Genomic DNA, 20,553 nt, shown 5'->3' on the forward strand with positions numbered 1-20,553 from the left:
ACATACAACGACAGGTAAAGGGTAGACCTGACAACATACAACGACAGGTCAAGGGCAGACCTGACAACATACAACGACAGGTCAAGGGCAGACCTGACAACATACAACGACAGGTCAAGGGCAGACCTGACAACATACAACGACAGGTCAAGGGCAGACCTGACAACATACAACGACAGGTCAAGGGCAGACCTGACAACATACAACGACAGGTCAAGGGCAGACCTGACAACATACAACGGCAGGTCAAGGGCAGACCTGACAACATACAACGACAGGTCAAGGGCAGACCTGACAACATACAACGGCAGGTCAAGGGCAGACCTGAAAAAATACAACGACAGGTCAAGGGCAGACCTGACAACATACAACGACAGGTCAAGGGCAGACCTGACAACATACAACGGCAGGTCAAGGGCAGACCTGACAACATACAACGACAGGTCAAGGGCAGACCTGACAACATACAACGGCAGGTCAAGGGCAGACCTGATAACGACGTAAAAAAACTAATACGACATAATAGGATGAAGAAGGATAATGTTGGAGAGGTGAGAAACAGGTACACGAGGGCAAAACAGATAACTAAAGACATGCTATACCTGGACTATACCTGGAGAGGGTTTCGGGGGTCAAAGCCCCCGGGGCTCGGTCTGAGACCAGGCCTCGTAGCTATTTAGGGATGGCAAATGGACCCTCATCCTCAGGGAAAACAAACGTACTTCAGGGAAAACTCAAGGTTCTCCCCGGAGCTGTGTGAATATTTTCTTCTCCTACCACCCCTTATATTTCTTCAGCTAGAGAGTTTTCAGGAAGTGGAATGACCTGGGTGAAGAGTGAAGGCCAACTTCATACACAGCTTCACATATAGGTATGATAGAACCCACCTGACTAGCAGAGAACGAATCCAGCAGTGGGCAGTTCAAGAGGCAGGACCAGGAGCTGAGACTATATCAATACAACGACAGACAGGTGAGTAGACATCACAACTCTAAATATAGAAACAAATTTAAATATAGTTCACAACTACGGCCACCAGAGGGATGTACGTGCAGTAACAGCCCATTCATTAAAACTGTCACCTGTACACCAGTCACTACCCGAGGGTCATTAAACCTGTCACCTGTACACCAGTCACTACCTGAGGGTCATTAAACCTGTCACCTGTACACCAGTCACTACCTGAGGGTCATTAAAACTGTCACCTGTACACCAGTCACTACCTGAGGGTCATTAAAACTGTCACCTGTACACCAGTCACTACCTGAGGGTCATTAAAACTGTCACCTGTACACCAGTCACTACCTGAGGGTCATTAAAACTGTCACCTGTACACCAGTCACTACCTGAGGGTCATTAAAACTGTCACCTGTACACCAGTCACTACCCGAGGGTCATTAAAACTGTCACCTGTACACCAGTCACTACCTGAGGGTCATTAAAACTGTCACCTGTATACCAGTCACTACCTGAGGGTCATTAAAACTGTCACCTGTACACCAGTCACTACCTGAGGGTCATTAAAACTGTCACCTGTACACCAGTCACTACCTGAGGGTCATTAAAACTGTCACCTGTATACCAGTCACTACCTGAGGGTCATTAAAACTGTCACCTGTACACCAACAGTCACTACACGAGTCACTCTCACCTGAACACCAGTTACTAAAAGAGGGTCAATAACTCTATGTTACCTGTACACTACCAGTAAAAAATAGTTTAATCTTTAAAATGAGAATTAAACGCTCAATGTTTATACACTGAGATGCATTTTTCGTTCACATTAAACATGAGATATTATATATGTATATCTCTCTTGACGTATATACAACAGAATGTGCACACCTTTCATTTCTCTCTCTCTCTCTCTCTCTCTTTTTTTACACAGGGTTTGACAAGGTTAAGGATCCCTAGCTTTATTGACAAGCTATTTACAGGTTAAGGATTCCTAACTTTATTGACAAGCTAAGAGCTGTTACCTACATCAGCTCATTTGAAAGCATTTTTATTGTTATGAGACATACAAGTAGGGAACAGGATGAAGTTGGAGCCATCTGCGGGCCAGCATTTTCATGTGAACAACTGACTTTATCTCACTGACATCATTATGTTGTACGAATGTGTTCCATACTCGAGTCATCCTGGGTATATATGATCTCAGATGGAGTGATGTTCTGGAGAAGGGTACAGCCAGAGTGAAGTTGCTGTTTTCTGCCCGTCTTTTGGCAAAAAAGCTTGTTTCACGCTGTTCTCGAAGTGGATCCAAATGTGGTACTTTGACAATATTGGCCTTGTACATAACAGTAAGGCCACCCACATCCCTCCTATGTTGAAGGCTCTGCTGAAATGACAGATCTATCCAGGATGGATCCAGGCGAGAGATGAGACGTCTTGCTCTGTTCTTTACTCTGTCAAGCAGTCGCAGATGAGAGGGGGGGGGGCAGGCAAACCAAGAAAGTGGAGCATATTCAAGGTGTGAGCGTACTTGTGCCTCGTACAGAATCTTGCAACCCCTACTGTCAAGCAGATGCGAGATACGGCGAAGTGCTGTATGCTTCCTGGCTGCCTTGTTTGCAAGATTTACAACATGGTTCTTCATGGTTAGTTTGGAGTCAAATTTCACCCCAAGGATATCAAGTTCTTCTCCAGGTGCCAACACCCTCCCATTCATCCTTACTACTGCACCAGCATTACCATCATGGTTCCTAGAGACGATCATCATTTGCGTTTTCTCAGGTGCAAATGTTACTTGCCATCTATTTCCCCAAGCTGATATAGCTCTCAGCTGGTGATTGATGTAGTTTAGAGCAGCTGGCATTTCTTCTCTTGGATAAGTGAATGTCAGTGTACAATCGTCTGCATATGCATGTGATTCTGGGATGAGATGAAGAAGGTCGTTGAAGTAGACATTCCATAACAATGGTCCCAGTACGCTTCCTTGTGGAACACTTGCACAGAACTGCTTAATGCCTCAAATGTAGTGGAAGTTTTAGCAGTAAAGGTCGAGAACCAAAACCTAGTCATTGTGGTAGTCTACAAGCCTCCGGATGCAACATCCCAGCAATTCCAGGAACAGCTGTTAAAAATTGACCACTGTCTGGAAAATCTTCCAGCTCCTGCACCCAACATCTTGCTCCTGGGGGATTTCAACTTAAGGCACCTAAAATGGAGGAATATAGCAAATAATATTGTTGCAGTAATAACACCAGGAGGCAGCTCTGATGAAAACTCACACTCACACGAGCTTTTAAATCTCTGCACAAAATTCAATTTAAACCAGCAAATAATAGAGCCTACTAGACTGGAGAATACACTAGACCTCATCTTCACTAACAATGATGATCTGATAAGAAATGTCACCATATCAAAAACAATATACTCAGATCACAACATAATTGAGGTTCAGACATGTATGCGTGGAGCCCCAGACCGACATAATGAGACTAGTCACGAGGGAGCATTCACCAAATTCAACTTCAATAACAAAAACATTAAGTGGGACCAAGTAAACCAATTCCTAACCGATATAAGCTGGGAAGATATACTAAGCAACACAGACCCCAACTTATGCCTAGAACAGATTAACTCGGTGGCACTCGATGTTTGCACAAGGCTTATTCCTCTAAGAAAAAGGAGGAGTAGATGTAAAATAGAAAGAGACAGGCGCTCCCTTTACAGGCGACGGAAAAGAATAACAGAGCGGCTAAAAGAGGTCAATATATCTGAAATGCGTAGGGAGACACTGGTCAGAGAAATAGCAAGCATCGAACTTAAGCTAAAAGAATCCTTTAGGAGTCAGGAATCGCGGGAAGAACTAAAAGCCATAAATGAAATCGAAAGAAACCCAAAGTATTTCTTCTCCTATGCCAAATCAAAATCGAGAACAACGTCCAGTATTGGGCCCCTACTTAAACAAGATGGGTCCTACACAGATGACAGCAAGGAAATTAGTGAGCTACTCAAGTCCCAGTATGACTCAGTTTTTAGCAAGCCGCTAACCAGACTGAGAGTCGAAGATCAAAATGAATTTTTTATGAGAGAGCCACAAAATTTGATTAACACAAGCCTATCCGATGTTATCCTGACGCCAAATGACTTCGAACAGGCGATAAATGACATGCCCATGCACTCTGCCCCAGGGCCAGACTCATGGAACTCTGTGTTCATCAAGAACTGCAAGAAGCCCCTATCACGAGCCTTTTCCATCCTATGGAGAGGGAGCATGGACACGGGGGTCGTCCCACAGTTACTAAAAACAACAGACATAGCCCCACTCCACAAAGGGGGCAGTAAAGCAACAGCAAAGAACTACAGACCAATAGCACTAACATCCCATATCATAAAAATCTTTGAAAGGGTCCTAAGAAGCAAGATCACCACCCATCTAGAAACCCATCAGTTACACAACCCAGGGCAATATGGGTTTAGAACAGGTCGCTCCTGTCTGTCTCAGCTATTGGATCACTACGACAAGGTCCTAAATGCACTAGAAGACAAAAAGAATGCAGATGTAATATATACAGACTTTGCAAAAGCCTTCGACAAGTGTGACCATGGCGTAATAGCGCACAAAATGCGTGCTAAAGGAATAACAGGAAAAGTCGGTCGATGGATCTATAATTTCCTCACTAACAGAACACAGAGAGTAGTCGTCAACAGAGTAAAGTCCGAGGCAGCTACGGTGAAAAACTCTGTTCCACAAGGCACAGTACTCACTCCCATCTTGTTCCTCATCCTCATATCCGACATAGACAAGGATGTCAGCCACAGCACCGTGTCTTCCTTTGCAGATGACACCCGAATCTGCATGACAGTGTCTTCCATTGCAGACACTGCAAGGCTCCAGGCGGACATCAGCCAAATCTTTCAGTGGGCTGCAGAAAACAATATGAAGTTCAACGATGAAAAATTTCAATTACTCAGATATGGTAAACATGAGGAAATTAAATCTTCATCAGAGTACAAAACAAATTCTGGCCACAAAATAGAGCGAAACACCAACGTCAAAGACCTGGGAGTGATCATGTCGGAGGATCTCACCTTCAAGGACCATAACATTGTATCAATCGCATCTGCTAGAAAAATGACAGGATGGATAATGAGAACCTTCAAAACTAGGGAGGCCAAGCCCATGATGACACTCTTCAGGTCACTTGTTCTATCTAGGCTGGAATATTGCTGCACACTAACAGCACCTTTCAAGGCAGGTGAAATTGCCGACCTAGAAAATGTACAGAGAACTTTCACGGCGCGCATAACGGAGATAAAACACCTCAATTACTGGGAGCGCTTGAGGTTCCTAAACCTGTATTCCCTGGAACGCAGGAGGGAGAGATACATGATTATATACACCTGGAAAATCCTAGAGGGACTAGTACCGAACTTGCACACGAAAATCACTCACTACGAAAGCAAAAGACTTGGCAGACGATGCACCATCCCCCCAATGAAAAGCAGGGGTGTCACTAGCACGTTAAGAGACCATACAATAAGTGTCAGGGGCCCGAGACTGTTCAACTGCCTCCCAGCACACATAAGGGGGATTACCAACAGATCCCTGGCAGTCTTCAAGCTGGCACTGGACAAGCACCTAAAGTCAGTTCCTGATCAGCCGGGCTGTGGCTCGTACGTTGGTTTGCGTGCAGCCAGCAGCAACAGCCTGGTTGATCAGGCTCTAATCCCCCAGGAGGCCTGGTCACAGACCGGGCCGCGGGGGCGTTGACCCCCGGAACTCTCTCCAGGTAAACTCCAGGTAATAGGATGTCTTGCTGATTCCGTTCCATTGAGAACTACACTTAGAGATCTACCATGAAGGTAATCACTGAGGAGACATAGCGTAGAGCCTGCAATTCCCAGTGCTTGAAGTTTTGCTAAGAGGCCCTGGTGCCACACCCGGTCGAAAGCGCCAGCAATGTCCAGTGCTACCACACAGCTGACTTTGGATTCATCCAGTGACTGGTGCCACTTGGTGGAGAGGTTTAACAACAGATCAGCAGCAGAGTAACCTTTCCTGAAGCCATATTGACGATCACAAAGTAGCGAGTGGTAGTCAAAAAACTCTGTCATTTGTCTTGAGATTATTGTCTCAAGGATCTTACCAGTGATTGACAGAAGTGACACTGGTCCGTAGTTGCTGATTTCTGCTCTGCTCTTCTTTTTGTGAACAGGGACTACATTTGCCTCTTTCCATAGAGAGGGCCATTTACACTGTACTAGGCAGTGCTGAAAGATGCGAGTTGGAGGTGCTGCTAGCTGGTCTGCACATCTTCTCAGCAATCTTGGGCTCAACTTGTCTGGGCCCACAGCCTTTTCTTGGTCAAGCGATTTAAGAAGGAAATGCACCTTCTCCTGCCTTATTGCCACCACTGATAATTTTGACACAGTTCTTGCAGACCCCTGCCATAAGCAGCAACACCTAGGTCTCCTGCCGTACCCTTCCTTGGCTCACTGAAATAATGTCTCTGGCAATGATACACTGGCTTCCAGGCTGAGGGACTGACTGCCTCATCTTCCACTGCCTTCTGTGTATAGTTCTACAAGGCTGGGGGACTGACTGCCTCATCTTCCACTACCTTCTGTGTATAGTTCTACAAGGCTGGGGGACTGACTGCCTCATCTTCCACTACCTTCTGTGTATAGTTCTACAAGGCTGGGGGACTGGCTGCCTCATCTTCCACTACCTTCTGTGTATAGTTCTACAAGGCTGGGGGACTGACTGCCTCATCTTCCACTACCTTCTGTGTATAGTTCTACAAGGCTGGGGGACTGACTGCCTCAGCTTCCACTACCTTCTGTGTATAGTTCTACAAGGCTGGGGGACTGACTGCCTCATCTTCCACTACCTTCTGTGTATAGTTCTACAAGGCTGGGGGACTGACTGCCTCAGCTTCCACTACCTTCTGTGTATAGTTCTACAAGGCTGGGGGACTGACTGCCTCATCTTCTACTACCTTCTGTGTATAGTTCTACAAGGCTGGGGGACTGACTGCCTCAGCTTCCACTACCTTCTGTGTATAGTTCTACAAGGCTGGGGGACTGACTGCCTCAGCTTCCACTACCTTCTGTGTACAGTTCTACAAGGCTGGGGACTGACTGCCTCATCTTCCACTACCTTCGTAAATCATCTCTATATTAAAGTGGTAAAGCACTGGTGGGCGAAATGTCTTCAAAACAAGATACCCAAGTATAACAAACGTACCTAGTTCCTTATCTTGTCTGTACAGTATACCATTATCGTAATGATATATACCAACCAGGTTATTAACTGACAACATATACACTAAACCTGTAAGTAAACATAAGAGTATAACAGTTAATATACACACTATACTGGAAGATAATAAAGTATATAACTTAACATACACAGTATACTTGCAAATAAAGATGCAGAAGGCTCTACCAACAGTTAACATTATCACGAAGTGTAAAAGGAGAGGAAAAGAGAAAAACAAAAGCTGGTGATAATGAGAAGCCAACACTGGTAGCCAAGTACAAGTGTGGTTTACCCGGGCATCTAACACACTACGTGTTTTTTTTTTACCACTCATTTGCTATGGGTTTAACTCCCAACTGTATCGTGGTTTGTTGGCAATCATTTTATCACGCGAGTCGTGGGTAAACCAGCTGAAGACCTTCCCAGTATTAGTGTGTGATCAGCGTAGTGTTTTTAACGTGAGAAGTGCGCAGGAATAACACAAAAGTGGAGGTGGTGGTGAGGGGAAAGAATTGAGGAGGGGTGAGGGAGGTGATAGAGAGGGGGGAGGAGGAGAGATGCGAGGGAGTAGAGATGAGTGGAGGAGAGATGGAGAGAATCAGAGGGACGAGAACGTTCAGTGCGTGTTGACCTCTCGTCAAGTGTGGTGGTAGTTGCTACCAGTCAGTTTGGTGGTAGTTGCTACCAGTAAGTGTGGTGGTAGTTGCTACCAGTCAGTGTGGTGGTAGTTGCTACCAGTCAGTGTGGTGGTAGTTGCTACCAGTCAGTGTGGTGGTAGTTGCTACCAGTGTGGTGGTAGTTGCTACCAGTCAGTGTGGTGGTAGTTGCTACCAGTGTGGTGGTAGTTGCTACCAGTCAGTGTGGTGGTAGTTGCTACCAGTCAGTGTGGTGGTAGTTGCTACCAGTCAGTGTGGTGGTAGTTGATACCAGTGTGGTGGTAGTTGCTACCAGTAAGTGTCGTGGCAGCTGCTACCAGTCAGTGTGGTGGTAGCCGCTACCAGTCAGTGTGGTGGTAGCTGCTACCAGTCAGTGTGGTGGTAGTTGCTACCAGTCAGTGTGGTGGTAGTTGCTACCAGTCAGTGTGGTGGTAGTTGCTACCAATGTTGTGGCAGTTGCTACCAGTCAGTGTGGTGGTAGTTGCTACCAGTCAGTGTGGTGGTAGCTGCTACCAGTCAGTGCGGTGGTAGCTGCTACCCGTGTGGTGGTAGTTGCTACCAGTCAATGTGGTGGCAGCTGCTACCAGTCAGTGTGGTGGTAGTTGCTACCAGTCAGTGTGGTGGTAGTTGCTACCAGTCAGTGTGGTGGTAGTTGCTACCAGTCAGTGTGGTGGTAGTTGCTACCAGTCAGTGTGGTGGTAGCTGCTACCAGTCAGTGTGGTGGTAGTTGCTACCAGTGTGGTGGTAGTTGCTACCAGTCAGTGTGGTGGCAGCTGCTACCAGTGTGGTGGTAGCCGCTACCAGTCAGTGTGGTGGTAGCTGCTACCAGTCAGTGTGGTGGTAGTTGCTACCAGTCAGTGTGGTGGTAGTTGCTACCAGTCAGTGTGGTGGTAGTTGCTACCAGTGTTGTGGCAGTTGCTACCAGTCAGTGTGGTGGTAGTTGCTACTAGTCAGTGTGATGGTAGTTGCTACCAGTCAGTGTGGTGGTAGCTGCTACCAGTCAGTGCGGTGGTAGTTGCTACCCGTGTGGTGGTAGTTGCTACCAGTCAGTGTGGTGGCAGCTGCTACAAGTCAGTGTGGTGGTAGTTGTTACCAGTCAGTGTGGTGGTAGTTGCTACCAGTCAGTGTGGTGGTAGTTGCTACCAGTCAGTGTGGTGGTAGTTGCTACCAGTCAGTGTGGTGGTAGTTGCTACCAGTCAGTGTGGTGGTAGTTGCTACCAGTGTGGTGGTAGTTGCTACCAGTCAGTGTGGTGGTAGTTGCTACCAGTCAGTATGGTGGTAGTTGCTACCAGTCAGTGTGGTGGTAGTTGCTACCAGTCAGTGTGGTGGTAGTTGCTACCAGTCAGTGTGGTGGTAGTTGCTACCAGTCAGTGTGGTGGTAGTTGCTACCAGTCAGTGTGGTTGTAGTTGCTACCAGTCAGTGTGGTGGTAGTTGCTACCAGTCAGTGTGGTGGTAGTTGCTACCAGTCAGTGTGGTGGTAGTTGCTACCAGTGTGGTGGTAGTTGCTACCAGTGTGGTGGTAGTTACTACCAGTCAGTGTGGTGGTAGTTGCTACCAGTCAGTGTGGTGGTAGTTGCTACCAGTCAGTGTGGTGGTAGTTGCTACCAGTCAGTGTGGTGGTAGTTACTACCAGTCAGTGTGGTGGTAGCTGCTACCAGTCAGTGTGGTGGTAGTTGCTACCAGTCAGTGTGGTGGTAGTTGCTACCAATCAGTGTGGTGGTAGCTGCTACCAGTCAGTGTGGTGGTAGTTGCTACCAGTCAGTGTGGTGGTAGTTGCTACCAGTCAGTGTGGTGGTAGTTGCTACCAGTCAGTGTGGTGGTAGTTGCTACCAGTCAGTGTGGTGGTAGTTGCTACCAGTGTGGTGGTAGTTGCTACCAGTGTGGTGGTAGTTACTACCAGTCAGTGTGGTGGTAGCTGCTACCAGTCAGTGTGGTGGTAGTTGCTACCAGTCAGTGTGGTGGTAGTTGCTACCAGTCAGTGTGGTGGTAGCTGCTACCAGTCAGTGTGGTGGTAGTTGCTACCAGTCAGTGTGGTGGTAGTTGCTACCAGTCAGTGTGGTGGTAGTTGCTACCAGTCAGTGTGGTGGTAGTTGCTACCAGTCAGTGTGGTGGTAGCTGCTACCAGTCAGTGTGGTGGTAGTTACTACCAGTCAGTGTGGTGGTAGTTGCTACCAGTCAGTGTGGTGGTAGTTGCTACCAGTCAGTGTGGTGGTAGCTGCTACCAGTCAGTGTGGTGGTAGTTGCTACCAGTCAGTGTGGTGGTAGTTGCTACCAGTCAGTGTGGTGGTAGTTGCTACCAGTCAGTGTGGTGGTAGTTGCTACCAGTCAGTATGGTGGTAGTTGCTACCAGTGTGGTGGTAGTTGCTACCAGTCAGTGTGGTGGTAGTTACTACCAGTCAGTGTGGTGGTAGTTGCTACCAGTCAGTGTGGTGGTAGTTGCTACCAGTCAGTGTGGTGGTAGCCGCTACCAGTCAGTGTGGTGGTAGTTGCTACCAGTCAGTGTGGTGGTAGTTGCTACCAGTCAGTGTGGTGGTAGTTGCTACCAGTCAGTGTGGTGGTAGTTGCTACCAGTCAGTATGGTGGTAGTTGCTACCAGTGTGGTGGTAGTTGCTACCAGTGTGGTGGTAGTTGCTACCAGTCAGTGTGGTGGTAGTTGCTACCAGTGTGGTGGTAGTTGCTACCAGTCAGTGTGGTGGTAGTTGCTACCAGTCAGTGTGGTGGTAGTTGCTACCAGTCAGTATGGTGGTAGTTGCTACCAGTGTGGTGGTAGTTGCTACCAGTGTGGTGGTAGTTGCTACCAGTCAGTGTGGTGGTAGTTGCTACCAGTGTGGTGGTAGTTGCTACCAGTCAGTGTGGTGGTAGTTGCTACCAGTCAGTGTGGTGGTAGTTGCTACCAGTCAGTGTGGTGGTAGTTGCTACCAGTCAGTGTGGTGGTAGTTGCTACCACCCTACACCCCCCACTCTACTACAGAGGTCAGACTATTTTCTTCACCGCCAGGAAGAACACCCAAACAAAATATTCCACTTAACAACAGTGCAAAAGTTAAATAACAGACTATAAGTTAAAACCGATAAAAATAGACAATAAGTGACGATAGATAAAAGTCCAATAATAGACAATAAGTGACGATAGATAAAAGTCCAATAATAGACAACAAGTTACTATAGATAAAAGTCCAATAATAGACAACAAGTTACTATAGATAAAAGTCCAATAATAGACAATAAGTGACGATAGATAAAAGTCCAATAATAGACAACAAGTTACTATAGATAAAAGTCCAATAATAGACAATAAGTGACGATAGATAAAAGTCCAATAATAGACAATAAGTGACGATAGATAAAAGTCCAATAATAGACAATAAGTTACTATAGATAAAAGTCCAATAATAGACAATACGTTACTATAGATAAAAGTCCAATAATAGACAATACGTTACTATAGATAAAAGTCCAATAATAGACAATACGTTACTATAGATAAAAGTCCAATAATAGACTACAAGTTAACGATAAATCAAAGTCCAATAATAAACTAAGTTAAAATAGATAAAAATAGACGAAGTTACGATAGATCAAAAATAAGTCCAATAATAGTTTAAAGGCGACGATAGATATAAGGGAAATCCAGTAACTTAGTGTTAAGTGATAAAGGAATAACGTTAACAGGTGAAATTCCTTGAAGCTGGTGGTTTACGTGGTTTATAAATTAGCGTTAAACCCGCTTTTGTGCTGATGGTTTAAGAATGACTGAGGTGATGGATATAGCTGACATGACATCGAAGGTGAATGAAAGTGATGTGGGACAAGATGAGAGAGTGACACTACAGCTGGAGAGTGTGAACATGACGCCTTGGTCAGGTGACAACAGTAGCTGGGACAACGGCCTCATCAACGGGAGCACAACAGAGGCCCATATGTACATCATAGATCACATCCAGCAGTGGTTGACTCCCGTGTTGGTGGTGTTTGGTTGTGTGGGTAACATAACCAGTGTTTGGGTCTTCCATTCAAGCAAACTACGATCTCTCAGTTCTTCCTGCTACCTGGCCGCCCTAGCCGCCTCCGACACTGTGTTCCTGCTGACGCTTCTGCTGGTCTGGCTCTCTATGGTAGGCTACGACCTGCTGAACCAGCCTGGCTGGTGCCAGGCTATCATCTACGCCAGCTACGTTGCTACCTTCCTCAGCGTGTGGCTGGTGGTAGCCTTCACAGTAGAGAGGTTTATCGCTGTGTGCTATCCGCTACTCAGAGCAGCTGTGTGTACGGTACGGCGCGCCAGGCTAGTCATACTAGCACTAACTATCGTAGCGTTGTTACTATACTCGTATCTCGTGGTAGCAGCGGCTCCGGGGATGCACCCCACGGCAGGGCGTACCATGTGCAAGGTACGGCCACAGTACGTGCAGGTAGCCACTACCATGAACCACATTGATACCGTGCTGACGCTAGTACTACCCGTCCTCCTGATAGTCACTCTCAATGTCAGGATCGCGCGTTGTGTCTGGCATGTAGAGCGCCTCAGACACTCCATGACACTAGCCCACTCCCACACCGCCTCTAACGACGGGTGTGGGCGGTGGGCAGGTAGCGAGGAGGGCACGAGTGTGTTAAGTGTGGGCAGTGGGCGTGGAGGGCCCGTCCCACGAGTCAGGTCACAGAACAAGGTCACCAAGATGCTACTAATTATCTCTACTGTCTTTATCCTGCTCAACATGCCTTCTTACGTCATGCGAGCCTACATACTCTTCTGGGTAAGCCTATATACACCACCATCATACATACTATTCTGGTAAATCCCATATACATGCCACCATTATACATGCACCATGTTGTAACTGTACCAACCCCAAGGAAATACCGTGAATGACTGGGTATGACGGGAATAACAACAATGTCACCTGAAGCGAAGTGGAAGACGTAGAGTCGTAGACTTTGACCAGCTTCCAACACACACAACAACCACCACATATATAATATAATAACGGTATACAATACTGACGGGTCGATAAGACCTGTGTAGCAGTTAGGTAATCTTTATTCCGAAACGTTTCGAAAACACAGTAAGCTTCTTCAGTCGAGTAGAGAAGAGTTAGCAGAAGCAGCAGAGATGTGAAGACGATGTAATCAGTCCATCAGCCTTGAAGACATAGTTCCGAGGTGGTGAGTCTCTCAGCCTGGAGAAGAGCTTTGCTCCACAGTCTGCAACAATGTTCACATCTCTACTGCTAACTCTTTTGTACTCGACTGAAGAAGCTTACTATGTAGGCGAAACGTTTCGTAATAAAGATGCCAAACTGCTGCTCATGTGTCTTATCAACCACATATACAACAAAGACAGTTGACATGACAGCCACACTAACATATACAACAAAGACAGTTGACATGACAGCCACACTAACATATACAACAAAGACAGTTGACATGACAGCCACACTAACATATACAACAAAGACAGTTGACATGACAGCCACACTAACATATACAACAAAGACAGTTGACATGACAGCCACACTAACATATACAACAAAGACAGTTGACATGACAGCCACACTAACATATACAACAAAGACAGTTGACATGACAGCCACACTAACATATACAACAAAGACAGTTGACATGACAGCCACACTAACATATACAACAAAGACAGCTGACATGACAGCCACACTAACATATACAACAAAGACAGCTGACATGACAGCCACACTAACATATACAACAAAGACAGTTGACATGACCACACTAACATATACAACAAAGACAGCTGACATGACATGACAGTTGACCACACTAACATATACAACAAAGACAGTTGACATGACAACCACACTAACATATACAACAAAGACAGCTGACATGACAACCACACTAACATATACAACAAAGACAGCTGACATGACAGCCACACTAACATATACAACAAAGACAGTTGACATGACAGCCACACTAACATATACAACAAAGACAGCTGACATGACAGCCACACTAACATATACAACAAAGACAGTTGACATGACAACCACACTAACATATACAACAGAGACAGTTGACATGACAGCCACACTAACATATACAACAAAGACAGTTGACATGACAACCACACTAACATATACAACAGAGACAGTTGACATGACAGCCACACTAACATATACAACAAAGACAGTTGACATGACAACCACACTAACATATACAACAAAGACAGCTGACATGACAACCACACTAACATATACAACAAAGACAGCTGACATGACAGCCACACTAACATATACAACAAAGACAGTTGACATGACAGCCACACTAACATATACAACAAAGACAGCTGACATGACAGCCACACTAACATATACAACAAAGACAGTTGACATGACAACCACACTAACATATACAACAGAGACAGTTGACATGACAGCCACACTAACATATACAACAAAGACAGTTGACATGACAACCACACTAACATATACAACAGAGACAGTTGACATGACAACCACACTAACATATACAACAAAGACAGTTGACATGACAACCACACTAACATATACAACAAAGACAGTTGACATGACAGCCACACTAACATATACAACAAAGACAGTTGACATGACAACCACACTAACATATACAACAAAGACAGCTGACATGACAACCACACTAACATATACAACAAAGACAGCTGACATGACAACCACACTAACATATACAACAAAGACAGTTGACATGACAGCCACACTAACATATACAACAAAGACAGTTGACATGACAACCACACTAACATATACAACAAAGACAGTTGACATGACAGCCACACTAACATATACAACAAAGACAGTTGACATGACAGCCACACTAACATATACAACAAAGACAGTTGACATGACAACCACACTAACATATACAACAAAGACAGCTGACATGACAGCCACACTAACATATACAACAAAGACAGTTGACATGACAACCACACTAACATATACAACAAAGACAGTTGACATGACAGCCACACTAACATATACAACAAAGACAGTTGACATGACAACCACACTAACATATACAACAAAGACAGCTGACATGACAACCACACTAACATATACAACAAAGACAGCTGACATGACAGCCACACTAACATATACAACAAAGACAGTTGACATGACAGCCACACTAACATATACAACAAAGACAGCTGACATGACAGCCACACTAACATATACAACAAAGACAGTTGACATGACAACCACACTAACATATACAACAGAGACAGTTGACATGACAGCCACACTAACATATACAACAAAGACAGTTGACATGACAACCACACTAACATATACAACAGAGACAGTTGACATGACAGCCACACTAACATATACAACAAAGACAGTTGACATGACAACCACACTAACATATACAACAGAGACAGTTGACATGACAGCCACACTAACATATACAACAGAGACAGCTGACATGACAACCACACTAACATATACAACAGAGACAGTTGACATGACAGCCACACTAACATATACAACAAAGACAGTTGACATGACAACCACACTAACATATACAACAGAGACAGTTGACATGACAACCACACTAACATATACAACAAAGACAGTTGACATGACAGCCACACTAACATATACAACAAAGACAGTTGACATGACAACCACACTAACATATACAACAGAGACAGCTGACACGACAGCCACACTAACATATACAACAAAGACAATTGACATGACAACCACACTAACATATACAACAGAGACAGTTGACATGACAACCACACTAACATATACAACAGAGACAGCTGACACGACAGCCACACTAACATATACAACAAAGACAGTTGACATGACAACCACACTAACATATACAACAGAGACAGTTGACATGACAACCACACTAACATATACAACAAAGACAGTTGACATGACAACCACACTAACATATACAACAGAGACAGTTGACATGACAACCACACTAACATATACAACAGAGACAGCTGACATGACAACCACACTAACATATACAACAGAGACAGTTGACATGACAACCACACTAACATATACAACAGAGACAGCTGACACGACAGCCACACTAACATACACAACAAAGACAGTTGACATGACAACCACACTAACATATACAACAGAGACAGTTGACATGACAACCACACTAACATATACAACAAAGACAGTTGACATGACAACCACACTAACATATACAACAGAGACAGTTGACATGACAACCACACTAACATATACAACAGAGACAGCTGACATGACAACCACACTAACATATACAACAAAGACAGTTGACATGACAACCACACTAACATATACAACAGAGACAGTTGACATGACAACCACACTAACATATACAACAAAGACAGTTGACATGACAACCACACTAACATATACAACAGAGACAGTTGACATGACAACCACACTAACATATACAACAGAGACAGTTGACATGACAACCACACTAACATATACAACAAAGACAGTTGACATGACAACCACACTAACATATACAACAGAGACAGTTGACATGACAACCACACTAACATATACAACAGAGACAGCTGACACGACAGCCACACTAACATATACAACAGAGACAGCTGACACGACAGCCACACTAACATATACAACAAAGACAGCTGACACGACAGCCACACTAACATATACAACAAAGACAGCTGACACGACAGCCACACTAACATATACAACAAAGACAGCTGACATGACAGTATATTACACTGTTTACAAGAACCGACGAGTTGATAAATAGGAGAGTTATGCTGTACTTGGTTATCTGTATTGTGGAGACGTGTCACTAATCTTGTAATCCCAATCCCTCTAAAATGTCACTAATCTTGTAATCCCAATCCCTCTAAAATGTCACTAATCTTGTAATCCCAATCCCTCTAAAATGTCACTAATCTTGTAATCCCAACCCCTCTAAAATGTCACTAATCTTGTAATCCCAATCCCTCTAAAATGTCACTAATCTTGTAATCCCAATCCCTCTAAAACGTCACTAATCTTGTAATCCCAACCCCTCTAAAATGTCACTAATCTTGTAATCCCAATCCCTCTAAAATGTCACTAATCTTGTAATCCCAATCCCTCTAAAATGTCACTAATCTTGTAATCCCAATCCCTCTAAAATGTCACTAATCTTGTAATCCCAATCCCTCTAAAATGTCACTAATCTTGTAATCCCAATCCCTCCAAAATGTCACTAATCTTGTAATCCCAATCCCTCTAAAACGTCACTAATCTTGTAATCCCAACCCCTCTAAAATGTCACTAATCTTGTAATCCCAATCACTCTAAAATGTCACTAATTTTATAATCCCAATCCCTCTAAAACGTCACTAATCTTGTAACCCCAATCCCTCTAAAATGTCACTAATCTTGTAATACCATCGCCAATCCCTATAAAATGTCACGTATGTAATCCCAACCCCAATCCCTCTAAAACGCCACTAATCTTGTAATCCCAACGCCAATCCCTATAAAATGTCACTTATCATATAATCCTAACCCCCAATCCCTATAGAACGACACTATTTTCGTAAATCCCTTACTCAGTTCCTGAAAGCATCCCTAATTTCGTTATCCCTAGCTTCAGTTTGCATAAAAATTCACAAATTTCGTAATGCCCAGCCTCAGTCCCGCTAAAAAATCCTTAATTTCGTAACCCCCTGACCTAGTCTCTCACAGCATCACTAATTACGTAATACACTGAACCAGTTCCTCACAGGAGTCACTAATTACGTAATACACTGAACCAGTTCCTCACAGGAGTCACTAATTACGTAATACACTGAACCAGTTCCTCACAGGAGTCACTAATTACGTAATACACTGAACCAGTTCCTCACAGGAGTCACTAATTACGTAATACACTGAACCAGTTCCTCACAGGAGTCACTAATTACGTAATACACTGAACCAGTTCCTCACAGGAGTCACTAATTACGTAATACACTGAACCAGTTCCTCACAGGAGTCACTAATTACGTAATACACTGAACCAGTTCCTCACAGCGTCACTAATTACGTAATACACTGAACCAGTTCCTCACAGGAGTCACTAATTACGTAATACACTGAACCAGTTCCTCACAGCGTCACTAATTACGTAATACACTGAACCAGTTCCTCACAGGAGTCACTAATTACGTAATACACTGAACCAGTTCCTCACAGGAGTCACTAATTACGTAATACACTGAACCAGTTCCTCACAGGAGTCACTAATTACGTAATACACTGAACCAGTTCCTCACAGGAGTCACTAATTACGTAATACACTGAACCAGTTCCTCACAGGAGTCACTAATTACGTAATACACTGAACCAGTTCCTCACAGGAGTCACTAATTACGTAATACACTGAACCAGTTCCTCACAGGAGTCACTAATTACGTAATACACTGAACCAGTTCCTCACAGGAGTCACTAATTACGTAATACACTGACTCAGTCCCTAAAACGGTCACTAATTACGTAACTTCCAGTCATAAGCTCTCCAAAACTCGCCACATTTATATATTCTTCAGTTACCCCCCCAAAAAAAACGTTTAAAATTTTCGCTCCCTTGCTTCTAAAGCCTGATATGTAAGATTGTAGTGGAGGGTGTAAGATTGTAGTGGAGAGTGTAAGATTGTAGTGGAGAATGTAAGATTGTAGTGGAGGGTGTAAGATTGTAGTGGAGAGTGTAAGATTGTAGTGGAGGGTGTAAGATTGTAGTGGAGAGTGTAAGATTGTAGTGGAGAGTGTAAGATTGTAGTGGAGAGTGTAAGATTGTAGTGGAGGGTGTAAGATTGTAGTGGAGAGTGTAAGATTGTAGTGGAGAATGTAAGATTGTAGTGGAGGGTGTAAGATTGTAGTGGAGAGTGTAAGATTGTAGTGGAGAGTGTAAGATTGTAGTGGAGGGTGTAAGATTGTAGTGGAGGGTGTAAGATTGTAGTGGAGGGTGTAAGATTGTAGTGGAGAGTGTAAGATTGTAGTGGAGAGTGTAAGATTGTAGTGGAGGGTGTAAGATTGTAGTGGAAAGTGTAAGATTGTAGTGGAGGGTGTAAGATTGTAGTGGAGAGTGTAAGATTGTAGTGGAGAATGTAAGATTGTAGTGGAGGGTGTAAGATTGTAGTGGAGGGTGTAAGATTGTAGTGGAGAGTGTAAGATTGTAGTGGAGGGTGTAAGATTGTAGTGGAGGGTGTAAGATTGTAGTGGAGAGTGTAAGATTGTAGTGGAGAGTGTAAGAGTGTAGTGGAGAGTGTAAGATTGTAGTGGAGAGTGTAAGATTGTAGTGGAGAGTGTAAGATTGTAGTGGAGAGTGTAAGATTGTAGTGGAGAGTGTAAGATTGTAGTGCAGAGTGTAAAAGTGTAGTGGAGAGTGTAAGAGTGCAGTGGGGAGTGTAAGAGTGCAGTGGAGAGTGTATTGGAGAGTGTAAGAGTGTATTGGAGAGTGTAAGAGTGTATTGGAGAGTGTAAGAGTGTAGTGGAGAGTGTAAGAGTGTAGTGGAGAGAGCAGGAATGTAGTGGAGAGTGTAAGAAAGGGACAGGTCAGTAGTAGTGAAGAAGGTTGTGGAGGTGTCCTCTGCACCAAGACTCCATGATGCTGTAGTGTCTGGCAAGTTGAACATGAATAGTATACAATACCGACAAAATGAAAATTAGACACACATTCAACATCTGGGTACCTTTATTGTAGACGTGTCACCAACCAGTGACTTTATCAATACAAATTCAAGAATATAATTGGAAGACAGTAGAACTATATACAAAAGATGAGGTAATCAGTCCCTCAGTCCTGGAGCTGGTGAAGAGCACCGTAGTCTCGAAGAGACTGAAACACAGGCAAGAAGGCTGGCGCTTATATACTGTCGTCAGATACTGCAACATCATGGAATCTTGGTCCAGAGAACATCTCCACAACCTTCTTCACTACTACTGACCCGTCCCTCGGGTATGACCTACTTCCACTAAAAATCCCGCCTACCAGTGATAATATCTTCGTGGAAGGCCTCCGTCGGGTGACCAAAAGCTCCAATGGCGGGTCATCATCTGACTAGGACCCACATCAGGAAACTCTCGTTCTGTTTCCTGACGAACCTTACGTAACCTAACCTTGCCTGTACTCCAGACTCTTCACGACTACGGTGCTCTTCACCAACTCCAAGACTAAGGGACTGATTACCTCATCTTTTGTATATAGTTCTACTGTCTTCCAATTATGTCCTTGAATTTGCATTGATAAATTCAATGGATGGCGAAACGTCTACAATAAAGATACCCAGACGTTGCACATGTGTCTATTTTTCACTTATCTTTATTAAAGGAGTCTGCTGCGCAGGCGAAACGTTTCGTCAGAAAAGATTAGCCAATGTTTACATGTGTGTTATTTCTCAACTTTTTGGGTCAGTATACCATTAAGATAGTGAGTTCTGATATCTGCTGGTGATATAATGGTGAACAGAAATGACCTCGCTGCCAACAATGGTGAGGGATATCTGTAGTGAGAAGGCTACGTTTCGCTCTACATAAAGTTGTAGACAGAGCGAAACGTTGTCCCCCCAAAAATACTTGTTCTAAAAGGTTACTTTTGTTACCACACCAGATGACCAACTTTCTCTCTCTCTCTCTCTCTCTCTCTCTCTCTCTCTC

At 44.2% G+C, this 20,553-nt stretch overlaps 2 protein-coding genes across 6 annotated transcripts in view; one reads left to right on the forward strand and one right to left on the reverse strand.

The window, feature by feature from the left end:
- fry (Protein furry) overlaps nt 1-20,553 on the reverse strand; it is a 342,675-nt gene that overhangs the window by 131,305 nt on the left and 190,817 nt on the right. The window lies entirely within an intron of this gene.
- The window catches only part of LOC128698482 (thyrotropin-releasing hormone receptor-like), a 76,793-nt gene continuing 67,625 nt past the window's right edge, over nt 11,386-20,553 (forward strand). The window contains exon 1 of the mRNA XM_053790697.2: nt 11,386-12,627. Within this exon, the coding sequence (XP_053646672.2) occupies nt 11,620-12,627 (1,008 nt within the window). The 5' untranslated portion in view covers nt 11,386-11,619. The remainder of the gene's footprint in view (nt 12,628-20,553) is intronic.

The sequence above is a fragment of the Cherax quadricarinatus genome, chromosome 88, assembly GCF_038502225.1.
Source record: "Cherax quadricarinatus isolate ZL_2023a chromosome 88, ASM3850222v1, whole genome shotgun sequence".
In the NCBI taxonomy this organism is placed as follows: domain Eukaryota; kingdom Metazoa; phylum Arthropoda; class Malacostraca; order Decapoda; family Parastacidae; genus Cherax; species Cherax quadricarinatus.